The 27,996-nt window shown below is 35.1% G+C and overlaps 3 protein-coding genes across 8 annotated transcripts in view; 2 read left to right on the forward strand and 1 right to left on the reverse strand.

The window, feature by feature from the left end:
• LOC119831651 (dystroglycan) overlaps positions 1 to 17,663 on the forward strand; it is a 63,082-nt gene extending 45,419 nt beyond the window's left edge. For 5 of the 6 annotated variants that reach the window (XM_038355088.1, XM_038355089.1, XM_038355091.1 and 2 more), the window contains 17 exons: positions 1,384 to 1,548; positions 2,016 to 2,162; positions 3,420 to 3,587; positions 3,958 to 4,122; positions 5,621 to 5,740; positions 6,465 to 6,620; positions 7,255 to 7,380; positions 10,085 to 10,243; positions 10,694 to 10,963; positions 11,528 to 11,670; positions 11,903 to 12,043; positions 12,885 to 13,236; positions 13,669 to 13,920; positions 14,359 to 14,529; positions 14,739 to 14,977; positions 15,328 to 15,701; positions 16,166 to 17,663. In XM_038355088.1, coding sequence (XP_038211016.1) covers positions 1,444 to 1,548; positions 2,016 to 2,162; positions 3,420 to 3,587; positions 3,958 to 4,122; positions 5,621 to 5,740; positions 6,465 to 6,620; positions 7,255 to 7,380; positions 10,085 to 10,243; positions 10,694 to 10,963; positions 11,528 to 11,670; positions 11,903 to 12,043; positions 12,885 to 13,236; positions 13,669 to 13,920; positions 14,359 to 14,529; positions 14,739 to 14,977; positions 15,328 to 15,701; positions 16,166 to 16,452 — 3,375 coding nt within the window. In that variant the 5' untranslated portion in view covers positions 1,384 to 1,443 and the 3' untranslated portion in view covers positions 16,453 to 17,663. The remainder of the gene's footprint in view (positions 1 to 1,383; positions 1,549 to 2,015; positions 2,163 to 3,419; positions 3,588 to 3,957; positions 4,123 to 5,620; positions 5,741 to 6,464; positions 6,621 to 7,254; positions 7,381 to 10,084; positions 10,244 to 10,693; positions 10,964 to 11,527; positions 11,671 to 11,902; positions 12,044 to 12,884; positions 13,237 to 13,668; positions 13,921 to 14,358; positions 14,530 to 14,738; positions 14,978 to 15,327; positions 15,702 to 16,165) is intronic. The other variant, XM_038355092.1, reaches the window with a different exon arrangement.
• Positions 17,664 to 18,210: 547 nt separating this feature from the next.
• LOC119831697 (gamma-tubulin complex component 4) lies at positions 18,211 to 24,837 on the forward strand. Its single transcript, XM_038355155.1, has 12 exons — positions 18,211 to 18,416; positions 18,497 to 18,629; positions 18,866 to 19,160; positions 19,559 to 19,739; positions 20,180 to 20,391; positions 20,492 to 20,618; positions 20,987 to 21,143; positions 21,541 to 21,681; positions 21,903 to 22,077; positions 22,483 to 22,681; positions 23,017 to 23,180; positions 24,158 to 24,837. Exons 1-12 carry the CDS (start codon positions 18,357 to 18,359, stop codon positions 24,318 to 24,320), a joined length of 2,007 nt encoding a protein of 668 aa, XP_038211083.1. The 5' UTR covers positions 18,211 to 18,356; the 3' UTR covers positions 24,321 to 24,837.
• A 65-nt stretch (positions 24,838 to 24,902) lies between these two features.
• On the reverse strand, positions 24,903 to 27,704 carry LOC119831698 (protein arginine N-methyltransferase 6). The gene is made up of 6 exons (XM_038355157.1): positions 27,395 to 27,704; positions 26,979 to 27,215; positions 26,134 to 26,327; positions 25,679 to 25,890; positions 25,347 to 25,569; positions 24,903 to 25,106 (listed from the first exon to the last, which is right to left on the reverse strand). The coding sequence occupies exons 1-6, from the start codon at positions 27,470 to 27,472 to the stop codon at positions 24,923 to 24,925; spliced, it is 1,128 nt and encodes a 375-aa protein (XP_038211085.1). The 5' UTR covers positions 27,473 to 27,704; the 3' UTR covers positions 24,903 to 24,922.
• Between the last annotated feature and the right edge of the window lie 292 nt (positions 27,705 to 27,996).

The following is a 27,996-nucleotide window of genomic DNA, read 5'->3' on the forward strand; positions in this document are numbered from 1 at the left end:
TGACAGATTCGAAATTCAAATGTAATATTTTTTTATAATTAAGTGTAACAGTATTTATGGCCAGACTAAGTATTTTCATCCTTCAATTTCTCAGCTCATCTTGAAAATGATTGGAGTGGATTTATGTTCACATTTAGCAAATCGTTGCGATATTAAACATCTGCGTGAGACTGTAGTCTAACACTGTAGTGCTTACACAAATGGCTTGATTTATGATAATAGTACCGTAATAATGAATTTATCCCTTTACACGTTTGGAATACACGTGTTAGTGTATATCATATAAATATGCTTTGTTTAATGATTTTGCAATGTGAATCACTTTGTATTTCAGAAGTCATATGTTGAAGACTGGTTTCTCACCGATTCGTATACTATCTGCATTTGTAACGTTGCTATAAGACTTATTGGTTACACTTGTAGATATCGGTACCGAAATGACAATAGTCTCACCGTATACGGGGGCAATAATTTCAATAACTTAACTCTAAAAGAAAATATTTCGTTGATTGATAGCTATAGTCTTGGACTAGCCGATCTGTTCTGGTTCAGAAGTAAAGAAACAAGAAAAAATTGCATATAGTTATATCGTTAGTTGTATGAACACAACTCAATAAATTGCCCACTTATTTTATTACTACCTCATTCAATAAAAACTCCTTCCTTGGCATGATATCTATATAGATCGATTTATTTATAACGCTAGGTGAAGCCCTCTTTGAATTACTCTATTGTCAATGATATTATTAGAACATATAGACAGTAGACCAAAAATAGTAACGCATATGTGGGTCATCAAACGAATTCTACCGTTTATCCTCAAATCCATTAGCCGTACTTGAATAAGTTCGCAACAGCTAAAGGAAGGCGATCAAAAGCTTCTATTTATGTATAATTATGCGCCAGCACGCGCCTTTAACTGTGTAACAGTATCAGTCGTTTCCGTTCTGTTCCACCCCACTCTAGCTGTATTTATTACTTATTTGTAAACGATATTTTAAAACGCTCCTCGTGTAAACAAGCACATGGAGTTATTAACAATGTCGTAATAGCGTTTGATCCTTTTTTGACTCTTATTACAATTTAAATATTCATACAATATGGCTGTTGTAACTTGACCGAATTCTTTTTTTTTTGAAATATCTAGAATGAACTCTAGAAATAAAACAGTTTATTAAGATTTTTGTCGTTTATTCTTAATACATACAAATATAACCCAGAAGTCTCTCAAAGTATTCTACACATTAAACATCGGTATGCGTACGCTCAGGATCGCGGCGAGCGCGCAGCTTATTCATACAGAAACAATATTATTTACAATAACAATTATCTATACAAACATTGTCGAGTCAACAGCGAATCATTGTAAATGTTTGTCGACAGATCGAAATGAGTTTATGAGAGAGACGCGACCCGGGACGTCGCTTGGCGCTTCAGCTCGCGATGGGGTGTACGAGATATGTGGCCTGTGCACTGCTCCTGCTCTGTCCACTGGCACTGAGTCGGCACGACGATGACTTCGCCTTTGATAACAACGAGGAGTTTCAGGTATGCTTTTGGACATTCAATCATTACTATAGCATGAAGAAATCGTCTTTTCATGGGTAATTGTAAAGGATCTACATTGCTAAGAAATCCAGCCTTAATATATCGACATAAATTAATATAAAACCATACTGAAATTTTGTTAGCTTAGTTACCGCTTAGTAGTCGTTAAAGTATTGTTTTCAAGTTATACTTACAACATTTTCTAAGCATATGTAACCCATTTTTGTATTTCAACCCCTTTTAATATTAATGAGAAGGTAATCTAGATTTTTTCATTTAAAACACACTGAATTATTCACAAATACCTCTCCCGACTGCATGACCTTTTTTAATTACTCAAGTATAATATCAAATAGGTGAAATAAAAAATCCACCATCAATTCCAAATACAGACGCATAGGATTACAATCCGGTATAAAATATTATGGTTCCATTTACATAATCTATACTAAGGATACGTTACACAGGTGGAGCTGACAGCAAATCATTCAGAAATAGCAAAAAATGGCCTAAAAAGGTTATGGGGTGTTCCTGACACGTCGGCCTATGTGGGACACCTATTCAGGATGGAAATCCCTAAAGAAGCGTTCTCGGGAGAAGTTTTAGCATATAAGGTACAGTTTTATATATATTTAAACATTAATTAATATTCTCTACACTTTAAGTAAACATCATTTATTTAATGAAGACATGGGTTGTCAAAGGCAAAAAGTTAATGTTGCTTTTATTTTAAAATCACCTTTTCTTAGAAATTATTATTTTACAATCATTATGACTTTATAGCTCTGTATTGAGAGCATTTTAATTGGAATCTAATCCGTGGTCCCTTTTGTCTGACTTTCAGCGAACTAAAGTTACTTTGCCAAATAACCTGTTTGATGTTGATGTTTAGATTGTAATGCTCATATTTACCTCCATTATACGTATAACTGTATAAGGTTTTGTTCTCCATTTGAGGTGAGGGCCTACGTTGTTTACCTTAGATCATGTAGATAAACTGTATGAAACGAAATATTTGCAAGCATTATTCACGTATTCGTATTATTTTAGTTATAATTTTTAAAGTCAGATTCAGACATTATTTGAACTCCTTCGTTGTTCTCGAAACCCTAAAGCTTTACCATAGTGTTTTAATTGAAGGATTCCTTTAATAAAACTTAGGGTTGTATAAAAGTTTTATAAGACCCACAGATTATCAATAAATAGCACGTCTTAATCTAACCAATTGGGCTGTAAGGTATATTTTTATATTTCATCATCATCATCAGCCCATACATGTTCCCACTGTTGGGACATAGGCCTCCTATGAGGGTTCAGGCCATAGTCCACCACGCTGGCCAAGTGCGGGTTGGCAGATGTCGCATGTCGTCGAACTTTTGATTCTTGGACATGCCGGTTTCCTCACGATGTTTTCCTTCACCGTTTTAAGCAGTGGTGATGTTATCCACATCTGCAGATAAATTGAAAAATCAATTTATTTCCTGCACGCTCGCCCGGTCTCGAACCCCGACTTATCGATTTTGAAGTCCGAGGTTCTCACCACTGAGCCACCACTGCAATTTATTTTTTTTAATTTATATTCATTAACACTTTATTCTGGTGGTATACAGAGTTTATAAGCGACACATAAGGTTAATCTTCAAACCATATGTATAAATGGTTATTCTTCACTCGCAAAGGAATTGAATCCTACTAATCCCACCAATGCCTAAAGTTTTCAAAAACTTATCTATGGAAGGAATTGTCACAGATTCATCAGCGTTATTAACAATTCTTCATCAAAACCTATCATGTTAATGTCCCCAATTAATGAATATCGACGAATATTCACGGATAACATTATAAATGCGATCAACTTGCAATAATTGTAGGTACGAAGTGAAGGAGGCCGTCGGCTGCCCAGCTGGCTGGCCGTGGACACGAAGCACGGCCTGATCAGCGGGGTGCCGCAGAAGCAGGACCTCGGCTCGCACGCCTTCACCGTCACCGCGCACGGCCGCACGCACGGGCTCACTGCTACCGATATGTTTACCGTTGAAGTGAGTTTAACAACATTATCATCACCATCATCATCCTCCTCATCAACATCATCATCATCATCATCATCATCATCATCGTCATCATAATTACTAGCTGAACTATGTATTGGATCGGGTTTTAACATTGATTTGTAATTTCCATCAGAAATAGGGAGTAAAAAACCATGTCCTTTCGTCTGTCTCAGGTTTTGTTATTGCGAAAGGAATCACATAGGCTCTGATAAAAAATTCTATTTAAAATAATATTTTAAAGGCTACAAGGATAAATTGTAAAATACAGACAATTGTTTTTAAGCTTATTAACACCAATTCCTGTCTACAATCTATATCATAAAATTAAAAATTGATTATTATCTCCCTTAAATCGTAGGTGAAAAAGTCAGAAGAGAAGCCGCAGTCAAAGTACGGCACATGCGTTCACAACGAAAATAGACTAGTGTTAGTTATACTGATCGACGCGGCCTTCCACAAGATACTGCCCCGACAGAGGATACGGGCGCTCATGGAATTGGCCAGCTTTATGGCGCTTGATGGGGTAAGGTTTCTGTTATTGTTAATTATTTATCGCGAAGATATGGTTTTTGTCCATATGTTTCTTTGGTATTAAGTATATTTCTTTTATACGGATAATAGCTAATATTTTAGATTTAGACGTGAGATTAATAGGGACTTAATTGAGTGATTGATAGTCCACTTTGATCGTAATTGTAAATTAAAAGTCTTAGGTTCATAGCTTTATGAAAGCTTGCGCCGTCGTAGTTTTTTGTTTTTGAATATTGTTGAATATTATTGTTTGTGGATATTGATCTCGGTTATATACCAGCACTTTTGTGGATTTAGAAAGATATCACAATAAAAAACATGGATATTTCTCCCGTATACGGTATAATGAAAGGGGTGTATTTGCTTTCTAAAGGCCAAAAAAAATTGTTTGTGCCAAATGTCAAGTTCAGCTCACAGCGTCTTCTTTGTTTCGAGTGCTTGTATGCTATTGAATAGTTTTCGCTTTTATTATTCACCGTATGCCACCAATTGTTTGAAATCTGAATGAGCCAAGCCGATGACAATGTCGCAATGCTCATTAAAACGTAAGATGGAATGTAAAATGGATATTGATGAATTTATTGTAACATCGGTCCGCCATGCTTCAATCAACTTTAATTAGTTCGGTTAAAGCTCTACGAGGGCGCTCCTTAATTAACGACGTAATTGAAATACCGCGTCTATACGAAGCCTTTACAAACTATATATTAGAACACGTAAAATGTTAACGAAATACATCATATTAAACTTTCCATTAATGTAATATATGGGATTTAATACAATTTATCCGAGCACTTCCTAATTATATTAGCGTTGGTAAATTCGAAAGGAAACGTGCATTCCGTGATTCGACTTCTAATAGATTATGTTTACAGAGAGCAATCACGTCTCTCTCTCACTCACAATATGACAGACAGTGACACACGACATTCGTTCAGTCAATGTAAGCCGTGCGTATTGTGCACGCATTCGTTTGCATGCGTGATGCTTACCCTTTATTAAAAAAGTAACTCAAACAGTTCAATGGCCCATCTAACGATGCGATTTTATTAAACGTTCTATTGTCATTGACGTTTATTTGCTCGTGGTGATTTATTACGTTGAGACTTAACTGTTTTGTGTATTTTACTTATGCCCATATTATTATGATACGAACATTGAATTGAATATTGTATTTAATGGTTTTGGGTTATAGCTTGTTTGTATTCAAATATATTTTTTATATATCCTTTTTAAGGTAATAATCGAAGTGTCTCGTGGATAAATTACACTTTTCATATTACAGTTTTCTTTGATACTAAACATTTAGAAACAAAAATGTTGTTCTAATGCATAAATAATATAGTAATATTTCCTCCCTCACATTTCTCGTTTGATCAAATATGGGCACGGTGAACTCCTATTAAAATTGCGTAAATGAAATCACACAAACATTTCACAAAAAACATACTCACAGAGACAAATAATAATCGAATTGGAAATGTTTTCAGGACGAATTTTGGATGGAGCCATACAAGACTGAGCATTCGCATGGCCACACGGTGCTGTTGAGCGGGCCCGGCACAACCAAGCGCAAGCACAGTGAGGCTACTACTGCGATCTTCTTGAATGTGAGTGTTTTTCACAAATATAGAGTAAGTTCCAACCGCTGGATGTTTGATTAAAACTTAAGATGTTAGTACTAAAAACCTACTATGTAGTAATAAAATGGAATTTATCTCAAATATATATAGGAGGCTCATATCCTTTTCCTTACCCTTCCCAACCCATTTCTTTATTCCTCTCATCAATCCATTCTTAATTCCTTTCCTATTTGAAGTCAGCAATCCATTTGTAGAAGCGTTAGGGCCTCTCCAAATGTTCATGGGTGGTGGTTGCGCTTACGATCAGGCTACCCACCAGCTCCATAGCCAACGAAAGCATGAATAAAAATATGTAGGAATTATATATATTAATTTTGGAAGTAAAGTAACTTCAGAGAATTATTTTTGTACATTCATTACTCATACCATGCCATGGCCCATGTCACTTAGGAAGGATGGAGCTGAAATGGTGTTCAATTATTTTTTTTATATATATTATTTATTTTCAGCACGCTCCGACTCCGCCTGGCTTGAATAATAAAAATAAAATATAACCCTTGGCAATCAGAAATAGCGTAGTGTTTAGTGGAAGAATTTTCGAAAAATCTATTGAATGGTTTATCCATTAAACAAAAATTAAGTCTTTCCTGTATTATGTTAGTATAGAAAATAATTTTTATTAATCCTTCCCAAGTATATACCATGTTGTTCTCATTTCCCTATATCTAATAAATAATTAAACTCATTCCAGGTGGGTTGTGGTGAGAAGCTATGGAGCAGGCACAAAGTGTTGGTAGCTGGTCTTCGAGAACAGTCCAGAGACGGTACTCTGCATCAGCTATTGCAATTGCCAGTACTGGGCTGGAGACTGCTGGGTGTCAAACCTTCGTACAGGCTTAAGAGACAGGTAAATGTTGAAAAAGCATTTTAATGTTTCTATTAAAAAATATATAAATATGTTTTGGGGACAAATAAAAATATAATAAACTGCCTACTAAAAATTGTGTTCATTTTTAATTTATAAAACAATTTAATGTTAGGGGCGTTTCACGTCAGTTGTAGGAATTTATTTTATACTCTGATCAGTTACACTTTAGTAAACATGGATGTGTACACATAACATTTTCTTCTAGTACATAACTGTTGAGTTTAGAGCTTTTAATACACTTGGCAAGAAATAAATTCACTAATTTTGGATGTTTGTTAATTATTTTTTCATTATTTATAAAAAAATCATGGGTTCCTATTATTGAACTTAAAATTAATTTTTTACGTATACGATTCTGGAATTGACTTTAACTTTTTTTGAACTTGAATTATAATGACAAATTGGTTAATTCCTCACAAATAAAACAATGTGGTTTATCTATTAACGAAAGAAAAGAAAAATTCTTTATATTTATAATAAGAGAAATATAAAAACAATTCATAAACACACCCAATGGCAAATCCAATGAAAACCTCAAACACTCATCTTCATCCCTGGTCTCATCAATGCGTATTTTTGTTCATTGTTTATTAATAAATTGTTAAATTTTCAGTCGCCGCTAGAAGGCTCCGGCGACTACGACAATTACGACGGTGAAGATGATCCAGCTGAGTACAGCGGGTATGATGATGACGATGATGACTTTGAAAACATCGACTTGGGACCTGTACCCGACTTGGTGAGTACTGATTGGACTAGGAACTTGTTTGAACGAGGTTGATTGTTATTTTTTATCATCGAAGGTGTTCCAAATTCAAATTTATGCGTGTGTGTGGTTATTAACTATCAGTTCTGAAATAAACAAGAAATTTGTGTTTAGTCGTATAAGGAAACGCGTCTTAAGATATTTTTATTATGCGCATTTTACATTTCATATTTAACGTCACGGACGAAGAGTATATAACGCATGCTTATATTTCTCAAGATATACAATGACTATACACTGATGCATAGCAATGACGTTCTCTAGGAAACTACTCCATTTTGCTATTTATAGGTATAATCCTGCAATTTTCTAAATTATTATGACAGTTTCGTTAGACAATTAATTTGATACGATTTCGTCATATGCTGTATTAGGTATGATGCTGTGAGTTTGCGTGAGAGAGGAGGCACGTGCCTACCGTTACCCTTTGTTTTTGTATACATGATAGAAATGGAAATCAGATTGGAGCTGTAACGCGTTACGTAACGATGTGGTTGTCGCTATGATTGGTTAAATGAAGTAATGCTTCTAAAAAGGTTATCATTTATATTGTTCATGTACTACAAGTTTCCGAATTTTGTAATAACACAAAATAGTTAATGTGATTTGTATGTTGATTCCCAAATAGAATTGAATAATAAAGTGTACCCTTAAATTGCATGATATATGTAACAATAACACATACAAATGTTATATAATTAAAAGAACGATCCTCTATAGATCTATAGATGCAAACATTAGATAAAAAATGGGTAAAATATACACAAAAAATAAATGTCTTATAGAAAGGTCTGAATATGTAAAACAAAAAATATGAGGTAAAAAACACTAAAAATGTAGTCAAATCGATAGCCCCTTTTGAAGTCGGTTGAAAAATGGAAATTGACCAGAAAATCCCATACCATTCAAACACAATTCATTCCATCCAAGAAGCATACATAATCCATCACCATTTGCTTACATCTGCATATACATTTAACATACGCACTATATTCATTCATTCTCCAGATTCACGTTTTAAATCGAACAATCAAACTATCCTGGTTATTGAGTACTATTAATATGGAATGCATCATGTACATTAAGTGTTCTGTAGTATTCCCACAGCATGGAATGTTGAATGACTTAGCGTCATCAAATCATACCTATCACTTGAATACAATATAAATGCTTTTTATCCGTCGCTCAAATTGTTTTGTTGCTTACGAAAGTCGAACATCTTTCATTCATTTCATTTGCACTCGTGTTAAGGTCTATAAAACGTGTTCGAATTGTCTATTTAATCTGTGAGCTTTGTGTGTGGTTGATTTAATGTGTTTTTTTTTTGTGATTCATACTAACTTTCATAAGGCCTCACCTCTGTTACCGTTAAGTAGAATAATTATTGAAAGCTTATATATTTCAAGGACCCTGTAACATCTTTATAATACTTCAACATTAATCAAAACTTATCTAATTCTGTCTAAAACATTACTTGGGATGTATATAATAGTCATTTACAAGTAAAGCAATATTAAAACTCTTTATAAAATATATATTATATCATATTGGTGCTATTAATCATCAATAGTGATATTGTGTAATGCTTTTATCTCATCATCAAAATTAACACATGTATGAGGCCTTATTAGCTTAAACACAAAGCCATTAAATTATTAAAATAATATCACAAAAAGTACCATTGAAACGCTTTAAATATCCACAAACAATTGCCACTAACTAACTCACCACAGTAACCTATAAGCTTAATGAGTTTGGGTTGTTGTGGTCATACATGTACTTTCGGACAGCGAATTAATTTGAGGCCGTTTATTATTTACATAATGTGGTTATAAATTAAGTGAAACTTTTCGGTGCACATAATGATATAGGAGTTGTTTCACATTATAAAAATCTCGGTATCTCAAAATTTGTAACCGTACAAATGAACGATCCACCACAAATGTACGTAATCGATGGCCACAAAGAATATTGTCACGCAAGTGGCAGTACTAACGTAGTGTCGCGCGGGCAGGTGGACCCCCCCACTCCCCCGCACCCACACCGCCACCACCACGGCGACGACTTCGCGCCACACACCACCACCGACACGTTTCAGACCGAGCCCGCGACGGAGGCCACGGAACCAAACCTCACCTCCCTCACGCAACCCCCCCGCCCGACCCCCTCGACCCCGCAGACCCCCGACCCGACTCTACTCACCCGAACCCCCGAACTACCGCATACCCACCCCCCCAGTACTTCCCCCTTGACGCCGGCCACGATACCGACAACAGAGGACGCCACGGTCTCTAACTCGTATACAACAGAGGTTTGTCGTCCGCATGTCTGCGTGTTTTTAATGCACGATATAGGAATGTCATGTGGCGTTTTGTTTGTACATCCCGAATTATTTAATAACACGTATGTACCAGTAGCTAGTTTAGATTGTTTTATCCGTCGTTATTTATGTCTTTTTAGTTACGGTTGTGTGAGTTTTTGTTATGATTATAATGGTTATGTTATGTAGTATTAGTTACTTAGATGTGTGTTGAATCTTGACAATACTGCATTATCGATATCGTTATTAGAATGAATGCTCACTTCAATGTTTATATTATTATTGAAGCTCTTTCTTTCTTATTTAAAATATATTTTGCTTAACATTTTCCTAATGTAAATGTTTTCTCTCTAACAGGATCATAAGGTGAAAATAACTCCATATTCGGAGACTGCCTCAGAAGCTAGCAGCGTTAGCTTCTCGAAAGAACCAGCTCCCGTCAATAGGAACCTTGACGAACACTCGCCGATCGTTATCGTCCCAGAAGATATTACAACATCAACTGAGCCCGAATTGGTATGCAGTTTTCCTAAAGCAGTTTGTTTTTCACAAATCCTAACTCACGTGTGTAGAATTTTGAACACTAATCTATCTTGAATGGGATTGGAATTCTTAACATGGGTTACATTAGTTCAGGTTGCCCATCAACTTCACAATGTAGATTAATTTGTACATACATCGACTAATCTGTCACGTAAGGACAACGCAAGAAATATTTTAATCTAAATAAAAATATGAAGATAAACTTGATCGTATTTTTGATGCAAAATTGATATTCCCAGAATACGATATATGTAAAATATAATGAATTACGGTATACACGAAACTTCAAATTGTTCTTTCATATTCACATTTTGCTTAGATAAAGCACAAGGATTGCAAATTTTTTATTCATCGCTAAATCTAAACAGCGTTGTCGTTACGTATTCACAATCACATGTGTGAGCGTCCGCATGGCACTTTCAGCAAACCGTAATAATCCGCGCATCCAACGAACTACCTCCGGTGTCCTCCTCCGAACCCCCCACGTCGCCGGCAACGACAGAAACAGAAACGCCAGCAACTACGTCCACGTCAACGACGTCAACGACATCAACAACGTCATCGACGTCAACGACAACAACAACAACAACGACAACTACGCAAGCGCCGACCACAATGCCAACTGTCACTTTGACAACGCCCACCACGGCTGCGACTACGCAGGAAACTATCACGGAAGAGGTCACGCAGCAGGTTTGTCACGAACTTCCTGAATTCGATCCACACTCTATACACTATTATAGTGAAGTTGAGTAGTTAACATGTCATATTTCATTGATTTTAACCTCGTGTCATTAAAGGTGAAGGACATTTTATAGTTTGGATCGAAGCAAAAGAGTGGGGGTGAAACCTTGAGCTATCTACAACTCTTAACCTGCGAATGGATTGGGCATAATTCGGCTGTGAACTGACTTTTCAAAATTCAAAATTGAATACCTATATAGTTAGTATGCTGATGAGGTTCATGTGCAAATGCGTATTTTCCTTAAATATCACAAGCACATCTTTTAGCTTTCTTGCAAGGCTGTGAAATTTTCTTAAAGCAGACATAATGTTTTGCGTTTTCAACACTCAATCAAAATTAAAATTAAAATTTTTATCATGATGACTATAAAAATATGAATGCAAATATTTAATGAACATCAAAACATAAATAAATATCGTATAACGTAAGGCTTTGTTCAAAATCAAGTAGTACGCTTTAAAAATAGCGATACATAAAACAATTATATTAATCTACAAAATAAAATGTACTAGGAAACCATAACATCATCGGAGAGGACGAGCACGATAATAGGAAGGACTACAGAGACGGTGACATTCGCCATGCCGATCAACCAGCCGCCAACACTTAAACACCATATGAAGAAACTTGCTATCACCGCTGGAAAGGCATTTAGGTATATACATCATCTTATTTTTTTGGAATTTTAGAAGTTAAATATACGTTCCTTTTGAAGGAATATACAAATATCATCTGGAAACAAATAATCGACAATTGTTTATGATGGTTGAATAAGTTGCAGAATTTATATGAGGTGTTGAAGAAACCAAATTTGCCGATTTTTTCCTCCTTTCCCATTCTCACAGGATACAGGGTACAGGTAAATAATATATATGTATGAATTTCAGATACATCATCCCCGCCGACCTATTCACGGATCCTGAAGAAGGAAGCAATCTAACATTTACAATGTATGAAGCTGAAAATGTGCCATTAAGCAAGAACTCCTGGATACAATTCATTCCGTCTGAGAGGGAGGTTTATGGCCTGTAAGTATATTATTCTTTCTTACTAGACGCTCGTCCCGGCTCCGCCCGGACATAAAGAGTATTGTTTTATCCCAAGGGAGCATTTAATCGGGAAAAAAGTATCCTTTCACCCAAGTCAACTTATACCCTGTCTGTATATCAAATTTCATCAAAATCCGTTCTGTATTTTCAGCGAGATTGACGGACAAACGTCCAAACATAATTGTTAAATTAAGCTGTTAATTTTTATTTTTCTTTCTTCTCTTTTGATTTATTGTATACTAATGTTTTCTGTTATGATCTGTTAAAATAAATGTTTTTCTTTCTTTCAAATAAACAAACTTTCACATTTATAATATTAGTGTGTGATAGTACATTTCATTGCTCCAGAAAATTCCTTCAATGTGCAGTGTGAGAAATATTTCTGTATTGATTAAATGTTCTTTAAAAGTGACATATTTATAACTCTACGAATAAACTTATAAAAAGCTGTCATAATTTTACAATATATAAGACAAAGATACGTGGTGGAAATAATAATTTATTAATTTATACACCATATTCTATGTGCATTAAATTTGAAATATTTTATTAACAGTACTAGCATACCAGGCCACGCGTTGATGTGGTTGTGGCTAAATTTATTGTTAATTATAAATTATTGGGAAAATTAATCGAAATAAAAACTATCCTATATTTATTATTTTAAGTTGGACCAAATTACACATAAAATGGCAAATTTCATCAAAATCGGTTGAGTTAGAGAAGAGTTCATTGGGAACATACATTATGACACTGGATTTTTATATTAAGATGTATGCATACAAAAACCCTCAGTACTTCAACCAGACCTTCTTTTCAGACCGCTCGAAGCGCATGTGTCCCGATGGAACTTCATAGTGGAAGCGCAAGACAGCGAAGGGCTAGTGGCGAGGGGGCCACTCGATATCACAGTACAACAGCACAAGAGCGCGAGAACGATCAACCACCAGTTCACAATGGAGTTCAAGCTGATGAAGCAGTACACCAACACCATCGACTGGCAGATACGAGCCCTCGAAGGGATCGTGAATCTCTTCAGGGATACTGACATGGATCACTTGACGGTGCTGAACGCGACGGTTAATGGGGACATGTGCGAGTTCGTGTGGACTAATGACACGCTGCCTAAGGATCCCGCGTGTCCAATGGATGATATACATCGGTTGATGAAGGTGCGCTTTTTTTTGTTTTTAGTGACGATATTATTTGATATTAAATTTTAATATCTGGAGGACAACAAATAGTTACTCAAATTAATGCATCGATTAAAACACACAAACTTTACATTGTTTGTGAATGTAAAACGGCTTTGCTGTAATTATTCTACTCTGAATGCAATTGTCAACGGCTTCGCTTGCTTGTTCAAAGAAAATCATAATTGTCACCATTTTAATACAGCGCCACCTATCGAATTTATAAATTTGTTCGTGATTCAAATGCGTATCGTAATGTATGTCCCCATGGGAATAGGATATTTTCCTGTGGTAAAAAGTACGAAGCAGCTCCGATACAACATGAAAAAAAAAATGACAAACAAACTAATTTTCGCATTTACTTGTACAGAAGTTTTTATTAATATGATGGCAACAACAAACAATCAACAGATAATGGAGTCAGAGGAGGGCGGCGGGCCGTCCGCGGGGCTCTCCCGCGCCATGTCCCCCGAGCTGAAGGTGTCCGGCGTGCGCTGGCGCGGGCTGGGCCGCTGCGGCGCCGCGCCCCCCGCGCCCGCGCCCGCGCCCGCGCCCGCCGCGCCCGCCACGCGCGCGCCCGACACCTACCCGCCCGTCACGCGCAACCAGGTCGACCACCTCACCGCCACCGTCGGACACCTGCTCGTCTACAAAGTGCCCGAGGTGAGAGCGCGCGCGCCCACACGCGCACACGCACACGCACACGCACACACACGCACACGCACACGCACACGCACACGCACACGCACACGCACACACACGCACACGCACACACACTCACACGCCCACGCACACACACGCACCGACACCTACGTGCACACGCACACACACGTGCACACGCGCACGCACACACTCGTTGTTCATGTAGTGCCTGGGGTAATTGTACATAGCACACAGGCGTATACAGATACCCATGCATCTAATAAACCTCTCGACCACAATGAGCTAGTAATACGTGCTCATTCATGCATATTAGAGGTACAAACAAAAACACGACCGTATCTTTCACATACACACTAAGAAGAAATTACATACCATTCATAATATCTTCACCTTAATATTACCGCTAAAGATTATTTTAACCTATATTTTAATCATCAGGATACGTTCTTCGACCCAGAGGACGGCGGTACTCGCAATTTGCACCTCTCGCTTCGATTCAGCGACCGCTCTGAGCTTCAAACATCGCACTGGTTGCAATTCGACGCTAACAACCAGGAGTTCTATGGTCTACCCTCCAGTAATGATGAAGGCAGTGTGCATTACCAACTGGTAAGATTTACCTTTGTGTTTAAAAACTCATTATATTTTGATATCGTTGGTAATTGAAATTGACATTCATTTTATTGACGTTTCTAGTAAAATTAAATTGGGAACATGGAAAATCATAATTTTATGTATGAGCAAAATGAATTGTTTACAGCATATGTTTCGAAATATAACTTCTACCATTGCTGTTCTACATTTAATTAAAATTCCAGATCGCCGAAGACTCGAGCAAGAAGAGTGCATACGACAGTCTCATCGTAGAAGTCGCGAAAGCCCCAACCATCCGGCCCACAGTAGAATTCCAGATGACAATGGACCCGTCCCCCAACCTCATGCAAACTGCGGCCAATAAACGCAAGATAGTTGAGAAGCTGGCAGCTCTGTTTGATCAGAAGGAAACGGACAATATCAGGATACAAAGCATTAGTGACAACCCGCCGACTATTATATGGTGAGTGAACTAATACTTGTGAAGTCGTAATGAAATCATAGTGAAGCTTTCAAAAAAATGTGAAAAATAGTTCTAATTTCTAAATAGCTTTCCCATTAAAAAATATATATATATGTTGGTGACAATTTTGATATCATATTTTTCACATTAATGTGTTTGGTTGGGGTCATTTTTTTATCTGGGACTTCTTATACTTAAAACCAATATTTTTGTTAAATGACTATGTTGGCTTTGTTAAACTTGACAAGTCTATTTTTCAAAGACACCTATACATTTTCAATTTACAATAATTTAAAGTCTTACTAATTAATTCATAATGAAAATATAACTTATCGTCCATTTACTTACAGGTATAACACGAGTCTACCAATGGACAGATGTCCGAAGAGGGAGATCGAAGAACTACGCAACATGATAATTGTCGACGAGAGGGGCGCAATGGGGGGCAACCTTAAAGAGAAAGTCGACCAAATCTTCGACAAAGACCTGAAAGTCATGTCCATACGTCTCATCCCACTGGGATTGTGTGCGGAACAAAACACGAAAACGCCAAAAGCAATGGTGCCGCCACATTCGAGTGGTGCGATAAATAACAAGACGCCAAATGCCAGTCCGGAGTATTCGGACTACTTGGTGACGTTCGTTATACCGGCCGTGGTGATTGTGTGTATGATTCTGCTGGCTGGAATCATTGCGTGCGTGCTGTATCGACGAAGACGCACTGGTATGTTATTGTTAAAAAAACACTTTGGTTATAATGATTCTTAAACATCAATAATTTTGTAACAACCGTGTATATATAACAAAAAATATGTTATCCAGTTTTCTATTTATTTTTTATTACTTTTGAACTTCTATCATCAGTACATAATAATAAAATATAACAATTTTAACGAATACTAATTTTAATCTTAGGTCATGCGAATTCTTGACAAGAAAAAGGTGACTTGCATCTGCTTACCTATCATGCACCTTTCATATGAAGCACTAGACAAATTGTAACTTTAATTTTAAAACAGTATGCTTACGCTTCTATAATATACGAAGCTTGTTATCTAAATAAACTGCGCACTGATGTAACATGCTGTACTCAATAACTCGTAGTTAAACTCAAGTTCTAAAATCATTGCTTTAAATGTTTAAGCTGCTAAAGCTACACAATAATCATTATAAAATAAATAATTACAGGTAAAATGAGCGTCGGCGACGAAGAAGAACGCCAAGCGTTCCGTTCGAAGGGTATACCAGTTATCTTCCAAGATGAGTTAGAAGAGAGAACTGATACCGAGCCGGTCGACAAGAGCCCAGTGATCATGCGCGAAGAGAAGCCCCCCCTCCTGCCCCCCGCGCCCGACTACAGAACGGGGGAAGACGCCCCCTATCGCCCCCCTCCCCCCTTCGCGGCCTCCCGCACCCCCCCTAGACCCAAAGCCACACCAACATACAGGAAACCTCCACCATACGTCCCCCCATAAAATATCCCTTCTCCCAACCTAGCTCGTAACACCCGCACCGACGGGTCGACAAATTATTTCATAAAATATTTTTTTGTAAGAAAACTAGTCGATTAAAAACATTTGCAGCTCGATCGTTTCACTATTTATTATTTCGGCGGAAGCATTTACGGAATCAATTGAATCGCATTTATTTTGAAATTTTAGATAGACCGTTGAATAACCTCATGGACGTAAAAGGAATTGTGCACAATTTTATGTGACTACGAATTTCTTATATTAAGTAATGTCACAATTTGTGAGTAGTTGATATGTGTAAGGTGTTTACGGCGTTGAGAATGTATCAATTATGTGTAAAAATTGAAGACTTCACGTATAAATTAGTGGGTTGTTATAGGTGACGTTTATAGTCTCTAGATATTGTACTAACACAAAACTTTTATTATGGCGATGCGCTTCTTGATCTATTCGCCTTTTAATACGATGTTGGCTGAATGTGCCATTGTGTGCAAACTTGTTTTAAAAGTAATTTAAATAAAACATATCGAAAATGTAACGTTTTAGCCATTAGCATAGTTCTTCCAACACTGAATAGATAATGTGTGTACGTGCAAATAGTTATAGAAGAATGTATCGGAACGTGTTTGTATGGACACCACGAGATAAATGACGGCAGCGCTTCTAGACATAATTTATTCAATAATTATTTGAATTTTTAAACAAATATGCATCGATTTTGTATAGCGTATGTTGAATGCATGATTATCTGGCATGTGGTTTGTAACGAGTGGCGAATTATACAACTTACCCTAGTTTTAGGTTACGAATATATATTTTTAAGAATGAAAATATCATTTTGTACTTGTCTAATTACCATAGAAGTAAGATTAACAAATGTAACTATATGAAATGAGCTATAAAATAACTTTTTTTATTTGGATGTATTTTTTTCGACAGTATACTCATTTAGGATTTTTGCATTTATAGATCTTTTTAGTATTATACAATTTTATAGGACAGCTATTCTATTCTTCATTTTATTTTTTATTAATATATTATGTTATTAAATTGTAGTCGTACTTAATTGATGTCCACAAAGAAGCCGTACCATTTGATTATTTCATAGACTTGTGTATGACCGCTATTTTATTTAATTATTCACTTTTAATGAACGCACATAATTTGTCATTAATGAGTTTTTTTCTAATTTAATAAAATGGTCTAGTGATGAATTTGTTTTATTAATGTCATACCTATTTTCATTACTTGCCCAAAATATAGCTTATATTACTCAATGAATCTGTAGCTTGAGAAATTTAGAAAGAATAGAAAAAATTTGATCACGAGGTGGGATTCGAACCCGCGTCTTTTTTTCAAAACGTAGCAACGCCAAATTAAAAAAATCTAATTTATATGCTACGCTACTATCTTTCAATGCTACGATAGTAAAAGTTGAATCTATAGCTTTCTAATAAAATAAAATAGGTCTAGTGATTTAGTGAAAACATTACAAATATACATTCAAAATCACATATTTTTCATATTTAAAACATTAGTTCAGTTAAGAGAGACATGGAAAAACTTTGTAACCATTTTAACTGCTCAGTGCGTACTGGAAATTGTTACAAAGCTACATAATTATACTGTACAGGCTCAAATGTGTTTACAGTACTTACAGTATACAAAATATTATACTACTCTTTGATTATACCATAGACGAAACATATATGACAATGATACTACTTTTTTCTGTTGACTGACAAGTGACAGTTGACCAATGATTGACTGTGAAATTTGAAGGCGGATTGGTAGTTGTTTATTTTGAAAAAATATGTGTTGAATAATAAATACTTTGTTTTCCGCTATCACTGTTACTGTATGTATATTATTAGTACTGAAAATAATTGGACACAAACTACCAAAAAATGATTCACGATGCATTATTAATCCTTTGGGATTGTTCTCAAGTATCAGAAGCCCAACAGGCAAGTATAAAAAGGCGACTACTGATGTATTTTAATCGTAAAAAAGTTGAGGTGTGTAACTAAATAAGTTTCTTAACCAGCAAGAGCCAGCAACTTACGGTCATGAGGGTGATGCTGCCGTTTTTAAAAGGATATGCGGAATTGCTAAGAGTCACCACAAGATTCAAAACTTTGTGATTGCTACTAGTTTCCAATCACGGAGAGAACATTCAGGTTATTTCTAATTTATGTTTTTATAATCCAAATCTTTAGTTTCAACGTGATATAAATGAATTTCATATTTATTTTTATATATTTTTCTAATGATTAAAAATCAATATGAAGGATCTTTATTAATGAGGATCAAAATTAAATTATAAAACAGTGAGAGCAATATTTATATTGCAACTTCTTACGGTTTTTCCTTAACTAGTTTTATGATTTTATCTTAACAATTGTTTACTTTGTAGCATCAGGTCACAGGACTTTTGGTTTATACGGCCAGGCTCTTAGTGAAGGAATATCAGAAGTGTTACAATCCTATAAGAAAACCCTTAAAGATATTGAAGAGTTAGTCATAGCTAACAAAAACTATACACTTGCCTTTGTATATAGTTACGTTGAAAAGTTTCAAGGTCTGTTTAACACATTGACTAGAATAATTACAACTATCAAAGAAAGAAGATTGATTGGTTGTCAGATATTAAGTCTCCTGCATCAATACATTTTGAGTGGTAATGAGATGGTTCATGAGGCAATAGTCAAGTAAGTATTTATGATTTTTTTTTATGTGAGAACAGGCAACCAAGCTAGTGATTCATCTCATGGTAAGCAATCATAACCACCCATGAACATTTGCAGAGGTAGGGTGAGGCATGAAATGGGCCTCAGGTTTCCCAACTCACCAAATGAAACACAGAAACTATATACTAACTGAAGTATGATAAATCTTAATTGTTGGCTTGTTGTCTTTGGCACTATAAAACTGGATATCTTAAAGATAATGACTGCTTCTTAGATGTTGTGGATTACCAATATGTTTTACTTGTAATATAAATAAAAAAATTGTTTTAAGTCTAAGAAATGTGCCCAAAAAAGTAAATTGAGTGCTAAGGTAAACAAAAAAATTGTTTATGTATTTGCTTGATTATAATTGATTGCAGAATATTTACCTGTATAAATGCAGTATTCATAAATCAACTCTGCACTTGGCTGCTGTATGGTGAATTAAAGGATCCCTATGAGGAGTTCTTTGTGTATGGCATTAAAAAAGATGATTCATCTGATACATTTTTGTCCTGTCCCTCGACAACTAACACTGGGGACAAGTCTCTTGTATCAACTGTAAGTAATATAGAATTTTATTGATTATTAGCTGTGCACCCCGGCTTCACCTGTGGTACATATATAGCCTGTGTCATTCAGTGGATTTGCAAAATGGCTAAAGACTTTTGAAATTGGTCCCATTGTTCTTGCATAAATACATTACAATCATACAAAAGTTTTCTCTTTATATAAGTGTAGATGATTTTGTCTATACTATTTATGTGTTACTATAGGTGCTTAGAAAATAAAATTAACATTCACATTTAAGCAACACTTTGATCATCCTTAGAATAGTATTTATGACTTCATACTCATTTCAAATGTTTCAGATTTAACCAATTTGGTTGTTCTTTATTGAGCTGAATAATTTTGTATATCTATTTATAATATCTGTGTATTCATATATTTTTCTACGTGATATGAAACCTTTTTCCTTCAATAATGTACTTTATTTTCAGTTGCAACAAACTCCCCTAGACTGTGGTTATAATTTGAATCCCACAATGATACCATACTTTATACCATTGTCTTTGGCACAAGAAATTTTGTTTATTGGTAAGACTGTCATATTATTTGGATTTGATCCTAAGAAAGTGAAGAAGAATCATAATAATTTTAGTATGAATAGAACTGTTATGCCTCTACAGAAAATCAATATTGAATCTAGGAGGTAAGGTGATTTTCTTATATATTATGTTAGGCCATTATATTCAGGTCTAACCAACCACTTCCCCAATTCAGTTTGCATTAAAAAATTACCCAATTTGTAGGTTTACTATATGGGAAGAAAAAGAAGCTGAGTTTCATGAAAAATTACAAAAACTGAAAAATCCAGAAGAGTTTGAAGTGTGTAACTTGAAATGTGTTGTCAGAGATATCAAGGAATGTGTTACAAAGGTTTGTTATAATTTATCTACATACTTTCTATGTAAATGACGCTCCTGAAAAGGAGTGTAACATATTCATAAAAGCTAATATCTATTGCTGACAAAACAAAAATAATGTTTGTAGCGGTAAAATTTTCTTTAATAATTCTATAGTCCCTTACCTAACATAGCTCCCATGGCAAACAGCAGTAATTTTTTTCAATTATTCAACATATTTTGCTACAAATTAAAATTTTATTATAATGTATTCAGTCAAGTCAAACTTTGAAACCTTGATTTATGTTAAAGTTTTATATTTCATTTCACTGCAAGGTTTTACATGTTCCTAACCTTACGTAATTTGTGTGCTGTAAGTATTTAATATGCCTGTTCTTTTAGCACCTCTGGACTGTAGCAGTTGAAGAAGCCCAACTCTTACATGAACTCCGTTTAATGAAGGACTTCTATCTGTTGGGCCGAGGAGAGCTATTTCTCGAATTGTTGAGACTCACCTCTCATATCTTGGATAAACCCACTACCCGGACTTCTACTAGAGGTAAAAGTAGAAAAAAAATGTTTATGTATAAAATGTCTTTTACATATTATGAATATAAATAATAAGCTCTTGTACATCCTTACTATTATTTTAAAGACGAAAGTCTCTGCGAAGGCGAAGGTCTGCCTGTCTGTCTCTTCTTCACGCCAATACCGCTGATCCGATTTGCATAAAATTTGGTAGTAGGATAAGTTTTATCACAGAAATTCCACGGGAACCGGAACTGTGTGGGGCTTTCCTTGACTAAGCGGGTGAAGCCGCGGGCGGAAAATTAGTGTATAATTAATTTCCTGTATCTCTCCGGATCTTACAAAACTAACACCAAAACCATAAGTCAACTCATTTAATATTAATTTACGACAAGACACGATTCGATCGATTTATGTTAATGTTTCAGATATGAATCATGCATTTCAACTGGCTGCTAGAGCTGTATTGTTGGGCAACAGTGCTGATATCGAGAAATTCAGTTTCGAATTGCCATATGTGAAGCCAAATGTATCAGCTAACTCTTCTCTCGATGACAGTAGCAGTACAGGTATAATCTCTGGTGTCTAATTTTTTATAAATCTTAATTTAGAATAAAGATAGCTTTGGCTATAATGAAATTAATATAAGTCCTTCCTAAGAAAAATTCTTCTGTAAGGTATTATGTGTATCTCTTAGGAAACATTGATCAGTATAGGCTAAGCAAAAACTTTTCTCATATCAAGTTCTTAAAATTAATTTCTAGTGTAATATATTTTCTCTGTGTACCAGTGGCTGATGGTTGGTCAACAATAATCCTAAAGTATGACTTCAAATGGCCTTTGCATTTGCTTTTCGCGCCGGAAGTGTTAGCGAGATACAACGACATGTTCCGACTGCTCTTGCGCATTAAGAAGACGCAACATGACTTGCATAAACTGTGGAAAACATATAAGCATTCGACACGGTAAAGTTATTTTTAATTAACATCCAATCAATCCTTTCAATAATTTCGATGGAATCTATGCAAAGCTATACACTACTTGAAATCTTTCAAATGCCACATAATACAATGTATTGTATGTATCTATTCAAAGTGGAGTAGGAAAGAAAACAGCTAAAAATGTTTTGTAGAATCAGATTTAAAACCTAAATTTCAAATGTTGAATGCCACCAAAACTACAAATTTACGCGCTTTACATTCCCATATAAAATTATCACTTCAATAAGTTATTGTAGAGATCATTATTTACTATGCTCTTTAATATAAGGACAAATTATCTAAAAATTGTTTACACAAATTTTCTTAAATTATTAAAAGCTTGTTGCATTGAAAACATAACATTGCCCTACATTAATTTATCTTACACAGTTTCAGTACCTGCCAACTCCACAATAAGCTGATGTTCCTAATGGACAACCTGCAACACTACTTACAAGCAGATGTGCTCGAGACCAACTTCTCTCGGCTAATGGCTGAGGTGGAAAACACTAATGACTTTGAGCGGTTGAAGAGAGCTCATGCTAACTTCCTAGCTGATGTGTTGAGTCAGTCATTTTTGACAGTCACGGTATTACATTATATTTATACATTTTGGTTTTTCGAACTTTTTGAATTTATGAATCTTTAGATGAAGGTTATAATAAATGGGTATTTAATTTTTAATTGCACTATCATGGGTCTTTTTTATTTATAGCAAAATGATTCAGATGAATAAACGGAATATTAATGTGAATTTTTAATGTGATTAATAATTTTTGGTACTTAATTGGTTTAACAGTATAAATGTAAGTTATTTTTTATTTGATGTTGTGTTAATAAAATTATCCATTTAAAAATTATGATTTAAATAAGAAACTACAAGTGCGAACAAGTACCCAAACATTAAAATGTATTATTTTTCAGTCTGAAGATGGCGAGTGCTCAAGTGATACCCTGAATTGCCTCAACAACCCAGTACTAAGTAATATAGTGGAGTTATTGCGATTGTGCCATTCGTTCTGCAGTCTCAGTGAGTTCGCACCTGACCCTACCAAAGAAGATTATTATATACGGGGTTATTCTGAAAGGTAAGCTGAAAACATAACAGTGGAAATATTTAATATACTTTTTTTTTTGTAATTTCCCAAAACTGCAGAAGTAATCTGCGTAAGTTATTGTGGGAGTCGAGCATGCTTCGGCACGAATTGGGCCAGCTCGCACCGGGGAAGTACCACACCCCCACAGAAAACCGACGTGAAATAGTGGCATGCCACTGTGTTTCGTACGGTGAGTGGGGGAGCCGGAGGTCCGTTTCCTTTACCTCACCCGTCCTAGTCCATTCTTTCTTTCCAGTCGTTAATCCTATCCTTTTCCCTTACCCCATAAAAGCGGGCAGCGCATTCACAGAGGTACTACCTTTGCGAATGTTTATGGGCGGTGGTGATTGCTTACCATCAGGCGAACCACAAGCTCAGCTGCCCGCTATGACATAAAAAAAAAAAAAGTTTGTTGTACTTCATTGAGTACGAATGTCATTATATATGTCAATTTCCCAAATTAATTGTTCATGGTCATGTTCAACAAGCTGGTAACACAAACAACGCACATATAGAATACTGTAATTTACCGAATATTTTAAACGCTCGCAGTTTCAACAAACTAATTACAGTTGATGTTACACATATAAATACAATTAGAGTACCTATCACGCAATGACTTATAAGCGAATTTAGTCCACTTGTCAAAAAGTTGGTAACACAGCTGATTCACATATACACACGTATTATTCACCTTAGTCCTAAGGTAGAATTTTTTAGTTCAGAAAAAATAGTAACAGCTTATGCTCGTATACCCATGATATTAATCAGTTTAGTGTACTCAAGTTGGTAACGATGACCTTCATACAGAGGAGGCCCACACCCATTTCCTTACCCTTTCCAGTCTTTTAGTCTTTTCCTTTAATCTTTTTCCAATTTATGGTCGGCAATCCATTTGTAGAGGCGTAAGGTCTGCATTCGACCTTAAAATCTAACGATGACTTTCATATACCCAAACATTCGCTCAGGTTCAACAAGCTAGTAACGCAGCTGATGCAACTGCTGGCGTCGGTCCGCGAGCGGCCGAGCGGCGTGCACCTCGCGCGGCTGCTCATGCGCCTCGACTACAACCGCTGGCTGAGTGCGCATGCGCACCTGTCGCGATCCGTTACCGATATGCTGAGGTACTGATGAGGCAGCTGGCCTATTAACTGTGCTACGTGGGTTACAATATAAGACGGCAAGTTTACCGGGCCTGGTGTATCGGATGTGAATTCTGAATGTATCATGTCAGTATATCAAGATATTGATTATCGAATGCTCTGTCAAATATTCTGTATTATTGATTGGAGATGTAATGGAACTGGAATAATGTCCGGTTAGGTTATGATTTGTATGCAATATTGCTTCATTGCCGAACTTTCATGCAATGCTCGAGATGGAAGCTCTAATACTAATAACTTCTCGTGCTGTAATAGATATATGAATGTCAATTTTTAGATCTGAATTGAATATTTTGTACTACATAGATACCATGTATGATATGCCATAGTACCTACAGCAAATAGAGATCTAACCTGAACTCTTAAGCAGGTGAATGACAGAAATCAGAGTACAACAAAATATGATTTTATACTTTGAACAATGTTTATGAGCCTAAATGAGTTCCTTTTGATGTCAATGCCAGGATTTCATTTTTTTTTTTATGTTTGTAATCAGCCATATTTAAAAATAACTGTATATTATTTCCAAAGTAACAAATAAAACAAAATATAACAGAGCAAACATTTTATTTAATCACTATCAATTTCATCTTCCTCCAACACATTAGTTGTTTCAACATTGCCTTGGCTCAAAGCGTGTTGTGTTTGTTGTTCCATCACAGCATTAATTAGAATACACTTGGTCATGTGGCAGGTGCAGGGCATGGGATGCTCTATCTCTTCTGGGTCCAGGAGAGACAGTTGTAAATTGTACCTTGAATATTAGTAATACAAATTATTTACAAGAATTTAAAACAAATAATAGATAGCAATATGACAAAATGCAAATTTTCAGAGATATTTTAAGACATATACATATATAATACATATAATGTAATTGGTTGGTTGTATAATGTAATGGGTTAAAGTTCGTATTTTTGCTTGAATCACATAGTTATGTATTTACTCAGAGAATCATACATGTATAATTAATTTCTAATAATTACTTTCTTACCTTCGTGAGTTCACATCATCTCTTTTCATATCTAATTTAAAGGCAATTGGTTCCTTTTCTTCCACCATCTGTTCATCAGGTAACAAAATGACAGTTTGTTTCCAATGTGTTTGTTCATGGAATGGTCCTGTGTTGAGCACTATTCTATTCTCACCAGATAGTTCTGGAAAATTACATTCAAACCATACACAAATCCCTTGATAGCGACCATTCTTCTTAGCACCTGAAATATATTTTCAACAAATTAACAATCAATTCATAAAACAAGTCCCTAATAGTACGGTTTTTTTAACACTATCAAAAATTAAGTGTTAAAAAAATTGCTTACATACCTACTACATGCTGTACACTGTAAGAGTCCAAGTCTTGTACAGTATCTTCTCTTAAATTAATCCAATTTAAGGCTATTTCGTCTCCTAATAAATCCTCGGGTTTAATCTGCAAAATTTCAGGCTTTTCACTCTTATCTGATCGTAGGTGTTTTGCAAATGATGATAATGATACTCCATGGAAATTTTCCCATTTTTCATATAATGATGAGACACTAAAATAGAAGAAAAGGATTTAATATAACAATGCAGTTAAAATTTAAATGTGATGTAAACATAATTTTCTTTGTCTATAAATATGAAGACATTGTTAATGTGGAAACCTTCCAAACACACTATAGTTTTAGACCTGTTTATTACCAATTCAAGCAAAATATTATTACAAATAAAATTAAAATGGAAGCTTTTCTATCTATACTTAAACAAACATGCAATGAACTACTAAATATGAGTCTCACCTACATGGAGCTACATAAATAACTGCACTCTCTGGAAACATCTCACCACCATTCTTGAGAAACTTGTCTCTGGCAAGCAACACAGAGTCTAACATGCCTTCATGGAGTAAATAGAATCCCATCCATTCGGAAACAATAGCATCTACTTTCATGTTATCTGGTAAAACAACATCTTCAACTTTACTGTGAAGTACCTGTAATTTTCAATATTTAAGGTGTTAATTTGTTTATCAATTAAAATTGTTTATACCAGTGTTCCTACCAGTGAATGATACCAGTGCTCTGACAATAATATGCTCAACTACTTATCACTTAAATATTACTACTAGCTGTGACCCGCGGTTGAAACCGCGTAAGTCCGTATCCCGTAGGAATATCGATATAAAAAGTGCCTATGTGTTATTTCAGTTGTCCAGCTATCTACGAAGCAGAATTTCATTGCAATCGGTTCAGTAGTTTTTGCGTGAAAGAGTAACAGACATATGCATTCATCCTCACAAACTTTCGCATTTATAGTATTATTAATCGCCAATAGATGAACAAATTATAGTAGCATTATAGTATTATTAATCGCCAATAAATGAAAAACACGAATAAAACACGAATATGACATTTTCTAAAAAAGATTCCTAGCTAGATCGATTTATCACCCCCGAAACCCCCTATATACTAAATTTCATGAAAATCGTTGGAGCCGATTCCGAGATTCCAATTATATATATATATATATATATATATACAAGAGTTGCTCGTTTAAAGGTATAAGATAATGATATCTCAAAATTAGTTTTAATGCTTGAAGAGCTTGACATCATATAAAAATTTACTATTAACCAATAACTTACTTCAATAACATTTTCAAAGTGATTTTCTTTAACAACTTCTTTAGCTAATTCTGCAATATTACTAGCTTCCACTGCAAACACTTTCTTAGCACCAGCTTGAGCACAAAATATAGATAATATTCCCGTACCACAACCTACATCCATGACAACTTTATCTTTAAAATATTCTTTATTTTCTAATATTGCCTTTCGGTATGATATTGTTCTTTGGTGATCTTCTAACATTAATTTATGTACCTGAAATGAACATATAACCATTATTTTACACAACTTCGAACTTTTAAATGTAATTTTAATCAAGGGAAAATTACTTTCATATATATAAATTTTAACCATAGATAGTGTGATTATTAAGAACAGAAATTGGACGCTGTTTAGGGGTAGAACACAATGTAAGTGGAATACGCAAATCTTACCTCTAAATTTTCGTAACTTGAGAAATAGGTTCTGTTTTGTATAAGGTCGGACTCCATAATTGTTTGCAATATAGGCATGTACTTAGAAAAATAATCTATTCTTCACATAAAACATAACCTTTATAAAACTCCCACTATAAAATAATAGGAAAATTATTCCTGTTCGAAAAATTTAGTTTTTTTTTTTAATTTATAGAATGTATAGCGTATCAATTTAATATATTCGTTATATAAGGAAAATTACTAATAAGTAATAATCACTTAACCTTATAACTTATTAGTGTACTTATGTTTTTGAGGTTATTTCAAAACATGTCAATCTTCTTTTTTTTTAATTGTGTTGACAAACGATAGTGGGTATCACAAATTAAAAACTAGTCACTTTTTACTGGGGAAGAGGCTATTAAACATTTACATTTGTGAATTGCATTTGAATTTTGAAGACATAATCGATGCAATATCATATTCGATGGTCGAAATAATTTCAACTTTATCGTATTCGTAAAAAGGGCAGTAAATTGAAAAGTATCACTGCAGCAATAAAATTTGGACTTAATACAAAAGTCAACAATAATCACATCACACTATCACACTTCACACTA

This window comes from Zerene cesonia, chromosome 14 (genome assembly GCF_012273895.1).
Source record: "Zerene cesonia ecotype Mississippi chromosome 14, Zerene_cesonia_1.1, whole genome shotgun sequence".
Lineage (NCBI taxonomy): Eukaryota > Metazoa > Arthropoda > Insecta > Lepidoptera > Pieridae > Zerene > Zerene cesonia.

Excerpts from the sequence above, each read along its gene's own strand:
- LOC119831698 (XM_038355157.1), bottom strand. The coding sequence starts at position 27,472 with ATGCCTATATTGCAAACAATTATGGAGTCCGACCTTATACAAAACAGA. Across the intron at positions 25,891-26,133 it reads ATTTATGTAGCTCCATGTAG|TGTCTCATCATTATATGAAA; the intron begins GTGAGACTCATA and ends CTTCTATTTTAG. Across the intron at positions 25,570-25,678 it reads CAGTGTACAGCATGTAGTAG|GTGCTAAGAAGAATGGTCGC; the intron begins GTATGTAAGCAA and ends AATATATTTCAG.
- LOC119831697 (XM_038355155.1), top strand. The coding sequence starts at position 18,357 with ATGATTCACGATGCATTATTAATCCTTTGGGATTGTTCTCAAGTATCA. Across the intron at positions 19,740-20,179 it reads ACAAGTCTCTTGTATCAACT|TTGCAACAAACTCCCCTAGA; the intron begins GTAAGTAATATA and ends CTTTATTTTCAG. Across the intron at positions 21,144-21,540 it reads TACCCGGACTTCTACTAGAG|ATATGAATCATGCATTTCAA; the intron begins GTAAAAGTAGAA and ends TTAATGTTTCAG.